This window comes from Pygocentrus nattereri, chromosome 12, assembly GCF_015220715.1.
Source record: "Pygocentrus nattereri isolate fPygNat1 chromosome 12, fPygNat1.pri, whole genome shotgun sequence".
Taxonomy (NCBI): Eukaryota; Metazoa; Chordata; class Actinopteri; order Characiformes; family Serrasalmidae; genus Pygocentrus; species Pygocentrus nattereri.
The window spans coordinates 28,921,173-28,933,631 of NC_051222.1; the positions used below are offsets into that span (position 1 = coordinate 28,921,173).

General features: G+C 41.3%; 1 protein-coding gene across 1 annotated transcript in view; it reads left to right on the plus strand.

The window, feature by feature from the left end:
• ppp3r1b (protein phosphatase 3 (formerly 2B), regulatory s1ubunit B, alpha isoform, b) overlaps nt 1–11,937 on the plus strand; it is a 39,804-nt gene extending 27,867 nt beyond the window's left edge. Inside the window, exons 3-6 of the mRNA XM_017720681.2 lie at nt 1,819–1,995; nt 2,191–2,250; nt 3,704–3,888; nt 7,478–11,937. Coding sequence (XP_017576170.2) covers nt 1,819–1,995; nt 2,191–2,250; nt 3,704–3,888; nt 7,478–7,675 — 620 coding nt within the window. The 3' untranslated portion in view covers nt 7,676–11,937. The remainder of the gene's footprint in view (nt 1–1,818; nt 1,996–2,190; nt 2,251–3,703; nt 3,889–7,477) is intronic.
• Nucleotides 11,938–12,459: the final 522 nt, after the last annotated feature.

Sequence of the window (12,459 nt, forward strand, 5' to 3'; positions counted from 1 at the left end):
GCTCTCTCTCTCGCGCTCTCGCTGTCGCTCGCGCTTCGCTCGCTCGCTCTTTCTTTCTTTCTTTTTCTCCCTCTCTTTCGCTCTCTCTCTTTTTCTCCCTCTCTTTTCTCTCTCTTGCGCGCGCTCGCTCGCTCGCTCTCTCTTTTTCTTTCTTCTTTCTTTCTTCTTTCTTTCTTTCTTCTTTCTTTGTCTTTCTCTCTCTCTCTCTCTCTCTCTCTCTCTCGCTCTCGCAAGTTGTGTCTCTCTCTGAAAAGTTGTTTGTAAGGCCAACCTTAGTTTTAAATTGGAGCTCTGAGGCCAACATTGCTAACAAACACAAAGTCAGTAGGTACCCAAATATTTTCCATAAATGCATCCTCACAACCGCCCTCAACCCGTTCAAACTGCATCTAGGTCTTCATTAAGGGCGCACAGACTTGGCAGTGTGGTTTAGGACACAGTCTGATTTACTGGGAGCTATAAAAATGAACAAAACTTCACTGTGTAGCTGAACGCTGTGAACGCTAACGAAGTGGCCTGTCATTGCAGGGACACCTAGCGACCATCATATGCTCTGACATGACTACAAACGAAGTCTTCTCCTCTCTATTCGCTCAACAACCGAATTAACAGCTGTCCGTGTGCTATTACAGGCGCGTGTGTGCGCGCGCGTGTGTGTGTGCGCGTGCGCGTGTGTGTGTGTGCGCGCGTGTGTGCGCGCGTGTGTGCGTGTGCGCGCGCGTGTGTGTGTGCGCGTGTGTGTGTGTACACATCCCACATGGGGCTCTGTCAGTAAGTCTAGAGAGCTTAGCAACCCCTGTGGTGAGGGCGGGGTAATGTAACAACCTTCCCATGAGTTTCACCTTCACTTGTTTTCTGGGAAGATGGCTGCGACTACCAGGCACAAGAAAGCAGGTGAGATCCTCTCACAGACTTACTGGAACTGGGCTATGATGGCCGGTTTGAGCGCCTGTTGACAGTGGATGATGGAGCAGTTAGTATATTTGTATTCGTGTGCTGATGTACTGATGGTGACTGTCAGCTGTCAAACTCGTGCAAACAGATTAGATGTTTGTAAACTTGTATTTCCTATGATTTCTGTCTAGACTGTAATGTGTAAATACAGCTTATGTGAACCTTTATCTGATTATTACAGTTAAATTCAGAGTCCAGAGTGTTAAGCTTTATTAGCTAGCCAAATAGCGCGGCATGTGCATTGCCAAAGCTCGGTTTACACAATATGGGAAGATCAAAGAATATTACAAGAGGGTAGTTGCTTTAAAACTGCACAAATGACTCTGAAAAGCTGACTAAATAAAATTAGTAAATATTTTACATTGAATTTTGCAAGATTGCAACTGGAGGACAAAGAACAAAATAGCTTGGCTTGATTTTGTGGTAATAGCAGAACGGCAAGGTATATTTGATTGTGTATGTGCAAGTAGGTGTTCTTATATACATGCACGTAATCAGGCATACGTGACGTGGTCACTCACTGTTCCTCATGTGGCAGCGGAGGACGTAATGTTCAGCTCTCTTATTCTCTTATTAGATATGTCCAGCAACTTGTCTATTATCAGGTGGTAAATATTGGACATCTTTGGCTAAACTTTGAGTTTTTGTGCATTTTGTTTGCTCATCTTCACTTTTTGGGTTTCTGAGATGTTTCTACGGGATCAGAGAATTCTTTTATGAAAAATAAATGAGCAAATTTTGTTAGTTCTTCTCAAGCATGCAGATCTTTTGTGTTTACCAGTCCGTGTTAACTGTTCCTTTGTCTCTCTCGCTCTCACTCTCTCTGTCGCTCTCTCGCTCGCTCTGTCTCTCTCTCTATTTCAGTCGATGCTGATGAGATTAAGAGACTAGGGAAGAGGTTTAAGAAACTCGACCTAGATAACTCTGGTTCTCTCAGCGTGGAGGAGTTCATGTCCTTGCCTGAGCTCCAGCAGAACCCACTGGTTCAACGAGTCATTGACATATTTGACACAGATGGCAATGGTGAAGTGGACTTCAAAGGTGGGTTTCAGTATGGTTAAGAATATTAACACCAAATCCAGTCTACTCGTTATTATGAAGGAGTTATTATTAGTCTTTATTGAACTGATAAGCAGCCTGTGAACATCATCTGTTGTTATACTTACCCATGTTAGGAGTCTTTTAACTGAACAGGTATGAATCTTATCTGCTTTCATTTATTCTTTCTTTCTGCAGAGTTTATTGAGGGAGTCTCTCAGTTCAGTGTCAAAGGAGACAAGGAGCAGAAATTACGCTGTGAGTGAAAAGCTTTATGACCACATCCTGACCCTCGTTATGATATGTCATTATGAAATCATTCGTCCTAAGTGTATTCATCACTTTTGTGTTGTTCACAGCGATGTAACTGAAGTACCAAATTCAGTTATGAACAGCCTGTTCAAAAGACTATATTTAGTTGCCAAAAATAAAAAAAATATTCTGTGATTCTGTGAAATAATAACTGCAGTGAAAGTAGCTTGAATAGACATAGAAGAGTAGCAGGTCAAAAGCTACTTAAGTACTGTGTGATTATAGAACTGCAGGGGAACCTCCTGGTACATCCAGCATCTGTCAGCATGTAAGCAGACATTTAGGCTCTGGTCGTCTCTTTTTGGAGCTTCTTGGGCTTTTGGAAGTCATACAGTGTAAAACAACAAAGAAAGAAAAAACACAAAAAAGTAATTAAAAGTTTAATGTAAATGACTTTTTTCACAAATATATTTATGTACTGCCATTGGAAAGTACGAAGTCATCAAATATATGATTAAAACTGTGAAACTGAGTAGTACTGACCTCCATGTATGAAACCTTGGCTCTGATTTCAAGGTCTTCCTTGAAGAGGAGTCCCCTGTACAGAATACTGCAGCAGAGTGAAAAGAATACAGCTGCCAGTGTTGCTAATAATGACTGAAATATTTCATGAAGTGTTACCTGAAGTAATAATCAATCATTTGTCAAATGCTAACACAACAGCTGGGCACCACTAACGATTACATCCATTTTCTAAGCCGCTTCTCTGTCAGGGTCGCGGATGCGGAGGGGGAGGGGGGGGGGTCGGTGGCGGGGGCTGCTGGAGCCTATCCCAGCAGTTTTCGGGCGAAAGGCAGGATACACCCTGGACAGGTCGCCAGTCCATCGCAGGGAAGACAGACAGACACAGACAGTCACTCACACCTAGGGGTAATTTAACATGTCCAATTGGCCTGACTGCATGTCTTTGGACTGTGGGAGGAAACCGGAGAACCCAGAGGAAACCCACGCAGACACGGGGAGAACATGCAAACTCCACACAGAGAGGACCCCGGTCACCCGGCTGGGGAATCGAACCCAGGCCCTCCTTGCTGGGATATAAAAATAGAGTGCACTACATATTGTATTAAAAGAAATAGAAATAGTATTTAATGTATTGTTAAAGTGTTAAGTAAGCATCACAGGAATAGTTCACCCAGAAATTCTGTGATCACTTGATAAAAGATCAATGCTAACTGGCGGTAGCATTTTCCTTCTATTAATAACAGCTGTAATATACAGCAGTGGCATAAAGTAAACCTAAGGTCAAGTTTGTGTTTATTAAGTGAGTATCGGTTCGAAAGTTGAACCTAAACGACCTCTTTCTGAATACCTTTGTGTTGCGTCGTTCATGCTTATGTCGTTCTTTCTCTCATTTGTTTATATTTCCCTTTTATTCATCCTTGTTCTGTATCCACAGTCGCATTCCGGATTTATGACATGGATAAGGACGGCTACATATCGAATGGTGAGCTCTTCCAGGTGCTGAAGATGATGGTAGGCAACAACTTGAAGGACACGCAGCTTCAGCAGATCGTTGACAAGACCATCATCAATGCCGACAAGGATGGAGATGGCAGGATATCCTTTGAGGAGTTCTGTGCGGTGAGTGAGGAGTCTCCAAGGTCAAGGAAGTTTTGCTGTACAACAGTGTTCTCCAGTGCTGAAGGCCATTTCACAAAGCAGAGATTTCAGTTAGTCGCACAACCTAAGCCGCAAATCCAGCCTGTACAATAGGAGAACAGCCAAGTGAGGTTCACACTGGAAAGTTACCAATAGATTTTTCCCTTTTACCCCAAATGTGGTCTGTCAGCCTGGACATGTTTAGTATCTGACGTATGCTTCTTTAGTTTTGCACTGGAGCTACAAGACTAATGTACTTAACAAGTAATGGGAGCTGGCAGCCACCACATTAGTGTTTAGCTAATTAAGTAAGTTACCAAGGAATCTCAACTAGGTTTGTGGTTTCTGACACTGCATAGCATACAGTAAAAAGACCAAAGTAAGGACAAAATTCATGATGGCTGATATTGTTTTTAGCTATTTGATGTACCGTTTAGGAATGTGCATTCAGTTTTGATATTCATATCCATAAGAGTTGGAAGGCGGCCACAGGGAAGAAATAAAATGATCAACGGAAGGGGGGAAAAGGACTTTGGGCAAGTTAGCAAAGGGATTTTGGCTTACTTTTTAGATGATAGCACTGGAATTTAAAAATAAAAAATATGTTTTATTACTTAATAATAGCCCAGAGAAATCAGTAGGTTTTTGTCCTGGAAGAGTAAAGAAAGCTGCCTATTCAGAACTAACACTAATGAGCTTACATTACAGCATTGGATGTTTGGATGCTAATGGAGATTTCCCATCTTGTGCATGAAGCATTTTCTATTCAGTGGACAGTGTCAACATATTCCATATGCACTCATCGAGCACTTTATTAGGAAAACCTGTACACCTACTGGTAAAAGAATAATGATCTCAGCGATTTTGACAGTGGCCTGATTGTTGGTGCCAGATGACACACAGACAGCACTGATCCCCCTGGGTTTTCATGCACAACAGTCTAGAGTTTACTCAGAATTGGCCTGAAATGAACAAACATCCTGTGAGCAGCAGCTCTGCGGATGAAAACAGGTTTTGCTGAGACAGGTAAACAGAGAACGGCCAGTCTGGTCCATGGCAAACTATATACACTATGTTGCCAAAAGTATTCGCCCATCTTCCTTCACATGCATATGAAATTGAGTGAGATCCCATTCTTAATCCATAGTGTTTAATATGATTGCCCACCCTTTGCAGCTATAACAGCTGCAACTCTTCTGGGAAGGCTTTCCACAAGGGTTAGGAGTGTGTTTATGGGAATTTTTGACCGTTCTTCCAGAAGCACATTTGTGAGGTCAGACACTGATGTTGGATGAGAAGGCCTGGCTTGCAATCTCCGCTCTAGTTCATCCCAAAGGCGTTGTATCAGGTTGAGGTCAGGACTCTGTGCAGGCCAGTCAAGTTCTTAGACACCAAACTCGCTCATCCATGTCTTTATGAACCTGCTTTGTGCACTGGTGCGCAGTCATGTTGGAACAGGAAGGGGTCGTCCCCAAACTGTTCCCACAAAGTTGGGAGCATGAAATTGTCAAAAAATCTCTTGGTCTGCTGAAGCATTAAGAGTTCCTTTCACTGGAACTAAGGGGCCGAGCCCAACTCCTGAAAAACAACCCCACACCATGATCCCCCCTCCACCAAACTTTACACTTGGCACAATGCAGTCATACAAGTACCGTTCTCCTGGCAACCGTGAAACCCAGAGTCATTCATCGGATTGCCAGATGAAGAAGCGTGATTGGTCACTCCAGAGAACATGTCTCCACTGCTCTAGAGTCCAGTGGCGGCGCTTTACGCCACTGCATTTGACGCTTTGCATTGCACTAGTTGATGTAAGGCTTGGATTCAGCTGCTCGGCCATGGAAATCCATTCCATGAAGCTCTCTACGGTGTTCTTGAGCTAATCTGAAGGCCACATGAAGTTTGGATGTCTGCAGTGATTGACTTTGCAGAAAGTTGGCGACCTCTGCTCACTGTGCGCCTCAGCATCTGCTGACCCCACGCTGTCATTTTATGTGGCCGACCACTTTGTGACCAAATTGATGTCGTTCCCAATCGCTTCCACTTTATGATACCACTGACAGTTGACTGTGGAATATTTAGTAGTGAGGAAATTTCATGACTGGACTGCCAAAGGTGGCATCCTATTATGGTACCACGCTGGAATTCAGCTCCTGAGAGTGACCCATTCTTTCACTAATGTTTGTATTACTCTTTCGCTAATGTATGGCTAGGTGCTTGGTTTTATACACCTGTGGCCATGGAAGTGATTGGAACACCTGAATTCAGTCATTTGGATGGGTGAGTGAAAACTTTTGGAAATACAGTGTATAACAACTCTACAGTTGTGCTGAGCAGAAAAGCATCATGGAATACAGAACACATTGAACCTTAAAGCAGAGGGCTACAGCAGCAGTGGGTTCTCCATTTCTGTCAGCCAAGAACAGAAGCTGAGATTGCGTTGGCGGGCTCACACAAAACCAGACATTGCAACACTGGGAAAATGTAACCTGGTCTCAAAACCTTCATTTCGGGAGGTACACAGATGATGGAGCCCCAAATGTGGCAACAACAGCATGAAACCTTGGACCCAACCTGCATTGTGTCAACAGTCCAAGCTGGTGAAGGTGGCGTAATGGTGTGGGGAATGTTTCCTTGGCACACTTTGGGTCTGTTAGTACCAATCAGTCATTCCTGGATGCCACAGCCTGTTTGAATTTGTGTGCTGCATCCTTACACAACCCATGGCTCATTTTCTAAAGGCTACTTCCAACATGATGATACACCATGTCACAAAGCAAAAGTCATTTCTAACTGGTTACGTCAGCCTGACCGGAGTTCAGTTCAGTGTCTTCAGTGACATTCACAGTTCCAACATCTTGTGGATTCCATGGCACGAAGTACTTTGCCAAGGATATGTTGTTAAGGATGTATCTGAGAAGGCAGGGCTCTGGCATGGCCCTTTTTTGCTAACTGCTCTGATTAATGTTATCTGGGTCAAGGAACAATATGGTATAGACCCCTGCTAGAGCATCAGTTAGTTGGGATTCGAAAGCCTACAGATAATAGTATGGTATCTTGTGATAACAGTGAAGTGTTTTTACAGTACCATTCTACTGAGCACTGGCTACCAAGTAATAACTCTCTTTATGCTGCAGCTGATTGTTACCAGGTTACTGCATTTCTGCTTTAGCGCATACGGAAGCAGTAAAAAGTTTTAGATTACTTCTATAAAGTATTTAGCCTGCAGGCCATTTGATAAGATTCATAACAAGTATGACAGCTGGACAGCATCAATTTGTAGTCCTGCTGTTGCCTCTAATCAAGCTATTCAGTCAGCAGCTGTGATTGTAACAACTAAACAATCTGGAATTAACCAGAAACAAATGATATAATTCGACAAACAAGATGTGTGAAGTGCTTTACAGACTGACTGGAACAGAACGAAGTTCAGATTAATCAAGCAAGTATTAAAAAAACTGAGCTGAAGCTAATATAGTGATATTGTTATCTATCTCTCTGTCAGTCAGTATATCTATCTATGAAATCAGTCTACTAGTGTTGCACTAATGTCGTTCTCCTCTGTGTCTTTCAGGTGGTCGGTGGATTAGACATTCACAAAAGATGGTCGTGGATGTGTAAATGGACAGACGGCCCCTTCACCAAACGCCTCTCTCACTCTCTCTCTCTTTCTCTCACTCTCTCTCTCTCTCACTCTCTCTCTCACTCTCTCCTTTCTAACTCTGCTCCTCTCGTTCTCTTCTTTTCTCTTTGCTTTCTACTCCATGTCTGAGAATCAGCTAACAGTGTCTGGCTAATGCGCTGCCCTTATTTATCTCTCTGTTTCTCGCTCCCCCTTTATTTCCTCCTGGTTTTCTCTTGCTTTCTTCCTCTCTCTCTCTCCCCCTCTTATTTTTTTTTTTCCAATGAAAGTATTTTGTTTTGTGTGATTATCCCCACGCCCCCCCACCTCCCAAAAAAAAACAAACAAAAGTAGTCTCAAGACGCCAATCATTCTAAGTGTTAACGAGCATCTTCTGCTAACGATGTTCTGGCGTTGGGTAGGACAGCTGGAGAAAAGGCTTTTCTGACACTGAGCAAGCATTTCAGTTTGGTGGAGGAGGGGAAGAGAGAGCATGTGTTTATATCTGTATGAGTGTCTGTATGTATGCGTTAGTTACGATTTCTTTTCGTTTTTGCAGGGGGACTTTTTTATATTTATTTTGGTCTTGTCTTTTTTAAAAGTGAGGATGTAGGTGTACAGGGAAAATTGTCTAAGCAGTTGAGACGCAACACGATGTATACTTGATTCATCACAAACGCGCAGATAGAGCATCAAGTGCCAATCAAGCATAAATATATATATATATATATATATATATATATATATATATATATATATATATATATATATATATATATATATATATTATATAATATGTGTGTGTGTGTGTGTGTGGTTTATAAAAATAGGTGAATATATAAATATATATAAATATATATACATATACATTACTATCTAAAGCTGTTTAATGTTATTGGGAGATGTTTTTGGGCTCTGTCGGAAAGTACTGCACGAAATACACCAACACGAGTTTGCTAACAGGTTCAAAAAGTTGTTTCTTCATGGGACGTCTGCATCAGATATCACGAAACGAAAGGAGTTGATTAGTGTTTTGTAATACGGGGTGTGCGTATGTATGTGTGTATGTATGTATGTGTGTGTGAGTATGTGTGCACTGTTTATACTGTCAGGGTGTTAAAATGCAGTCCTTGCTTTCTGATATCCAGTGGTTTAGAATAAAATGCAAAAACATTTGAAGTTGTGCACATACACAGATTTTATGGTTTACTTTTATGATATAGATTTTTTTTTTTCTTTTCTTTTTTTTTCAGCTGTCAGATAGCGACACATACACTGCTATAGGATGGAATAGTGCCATCTGCATCCCTATCAACATTTTTTTTGTGTGTGTGTGTGTGTATTTTGCATTTATCAACTTTGCAACATTTACTATAATATAATAACTGATTGTTTTTCCACTCATCGTTCAAAGAAGTATGTATGGAGGATCAGCACATAGGTTACTGTCACACGAATACCCCACAGTGAGATATGATTTATTTTGTTTGAAAAAGAAAATAAAAATCAGTTTTCCAACTTGACTGCAGGCAGCGTTGTAAAAAATGTGATTGAATAATATTTGTATATTAGAAACTGAGGAAATGGGACTGAAGGAAGGACTGCTCTGAAGTTGAAAGGCTAGCATTTGTTGAAAAACGTAGGCTGGGAAGCTACAACATGACAGACTAGTAAAATGCAAAGTTGAGAAGTGTAATCATTACAGGTTTTGTTCTAGAAAAAAAATTGGATTCAGAGCGATTAGAGCAGTAGAATCGGCTGTGGGAACGGATTCAGTTTTCCCTGTAAACCCGTTTACTCAGATTACTTTCTCATGCTTTATGAGATAACTAACTGACAGGGGTCAGTGAATTTATAGGTGCGTTGAAAGATGAAAACGATGCCGTAAACGACAGTGCATAGAAATAACGTATAACTTAATAAAACAAACGACTGTTTGCTTAGCTTTTTTACATGGAAACCACTGGCTTCTCAGCACATCGCTTGCCGCTTTGCTGCACGTTTCTCAACTTGTATTGCGTTAAACTGCTTCCCCTGTGCTGGGATTGGCTGATAGAGTAGTCTCCTCTTGGCTAGTAGTCAGTAGTTATTTTCAATGCCTTTTTTAACATCGACTTATTTTATCTTCTGAGAATACGCAACACAAATTTAAGGGCCATTTCATTACTGTAATGGCTCAAGCAAAGTTTAAATGAAAGGATCACGTGAGCATAACTAAAAATTTTAAATGGCAGATGTGGCCGTTTTGTATTACTGATTTAACTTGGCTTGCTAACTGTTGCTAACCCAGCCGAGGTCGTTTTCTTTTGAAAAATCCACTGGTCATTGGCAGGTGGTTTTGTCATGTGTTTCTGAGTGGTGTGGTGCGGTGTGGTGTGGTATATGAGGGCATGTATTGACACAGAGTTGTGCTGTGTTCATGGCCAAGTGGGAACTAGACTTTCAGACTCTGTTTTAACGGCCACCCAACCTCTAGTTACCTCTTGTTTCACATCGTCATAGAAACTCGCCAGAAACATTCAACGCAAGAACGTGAGCGCAGATGATGACGCTCAGTCAGCGCTTTGCAATGGGACAGCTCTTCTGTACAAACTCGCCATGCATTCTTACATTTACTGTGGCAGGTACAACACTCAGTACTCAAGGGTGTGATGTATAGGTTTGAGTTTGGAGTCATAACTTCTAAACAGGTGAATGGTAGAAAAGTGCTAGGTGCTTCAGTCTAAATGACTGAATTACAGTCTGTTCAATCAGAATGAGAAGATGAGATATATGGATTGACGAGCTTGGCCAGGCTTGGCTGCCGCTACAGTGCCCATTGCTGTAACACTCAGAATGCAGCTTGCGTTGCATTATAAATTGCATGGCAACACTTTTTTAAAACGCAGCGATGCACAATAATGTGTCTGCGTAGCTGGTCACATCTGTGTTCACCTGCTTTTGTGAAGTATGTTTCTGACCTTATGCTTTTGATGCAGATCTTTTATACTACCTTAGTGTGATATTGCTAAATATTGGGAGATGCCTGGAGAATTGTAAGATCGAGATGTTCTGCACAAGATTTTTAATCAAACTGCGTGCTGTCATCATTTTCCGTGCTATATTAACCTTGAATTGACATTGACTATGAAAATACGTGGTGTGTAAATACACCATTCTGGTGTAAAAGATTTTTAAAGAGCTTTTTATACACCCACAAGTAGCCAAACAAACACTAGATTGGTGTGAGCGTTCGGTTTTTTTCCAAACCTCAAATCACTGTAGTTTAGTGAACACTTTGAGGTGGAAAAGTAGGTTTCATAAATGCCACTAAGGTGCAATCAGCGGGTATGTTCTAGCAGCCAATCACAGAGCAGGAGACACTGTTACTAGCCAATCGCAGTACAGAACTCGAGGCAGCCAATCACAGCACAGTCTGCATTCTATTTGTTGAAATATGGTTGAGGGGATGTTTTTGAAATCTTAAAATTGAAACAAATACAAAGTTAAATAAAAAAAAAAAGCTTTCTTGATCTCGCAGCCTCGCGTGCATGCTGCTGTGGCAGTAGGTCGAATGCACAAGTGCAGAACGGCGCCTCTCATGCTTTCTCTCTTTTCTCTACCATCTCTCTCTTTTTCTCTCTCTCTCTCTCTCTCTGCACGACCGATGGCTCTTATAAACTTCTTTTCCAAATAAGACCTTTTAAGGTCTTGTGATGTGCTTTGCATGATAATGGGAGGGTGTCTTTTTTTTCTTTCTCTGTTAGTATTATGATCACTTATTTTCTTTTTGTTGTGCATGTAGGTCCTACTTTTGGAAAACGATCCTCTTGTTTACATATGAATCGTACAATTGATATTATAGGCTATGAATGACAGTTACATATAAATATATGGATGTTGCCAAACTTTTGGTAAATGTTTTCAATATTGAAATGATAAAAAAAGTACTCCACTACATGTATCCATAATTCTTATGATAATGAGATGAATATAATAATCTAAATCAGTGTCACATTAAGCAAGGCTTCACCTTTACCCTCTCTTGAAGCAGCATGCTGTTGAAAAGGGGGTCTCTTTTATTTTTATTTTCGTTAATGATTTGGTCGAATTGTTTTGTACAGACTTTGTTATTAATAACGTAGTACGATTAGTGCTCCTTGCTTTGGATTTTCAGTGCTTTGTATAACTTAAGTTAGGGGGTGGACTGTTTGTTATATCTGCTATGATATCGGTGAGACGGTGGCTCTTTTTTTGGGGGGGGTGGGGGGGGGGGGTTTGAAACTTTGAAAAACACCAAAATGTTTCAGTCTTAGGATTTTCTGTTTTTGTTTAGGCCTATTCTTCATCTCTGCATGCTGCGTCATATGCTGTGGGAACCATTGAAATGTCACTCATGACAATGAGAAATAAAACATTTGAAACTTGTAAAACCTTCGTTTGTTCGTTTATTGTATGAGAATAATATACGGGCTGGGCGATATGATGGCATCAGTCTCAGGATAATTTGTCCTTATGTCGCACTTTGCTGTCGGGGCGTTGTGCAGAAGCAGAGTAAGGAGAGGCCAGAATTTCTGCTTGAAGAATATTCTTTTATTTGAGACATAAAAAAAAATATATATATATATAGATATATAGATATATATAGATATATATATATAGATACAGTATCACCAACAGTGGAAGTCACCAAATAAACCACTTCCCTGGCTCCCATAACAACAGCCACAACAAATGCACACACAACTCACAGAGCAAACGTCAAAAACAGCACCAACAGTCCGTTTTGCAGGCATGCGGTGCTACAGCTTAGACTTTGCATATCACGCCCGTAAAGTCTCTCTCTGACACATGTGGCAGTCGCCACATAGCCCCATCGTTGAAGGTCAGCTGTCCCAGCAATCCACACAGCTAAAGCAAAGTCCTTCAAGTGCACAGGATGTCTGTTGTCCAGG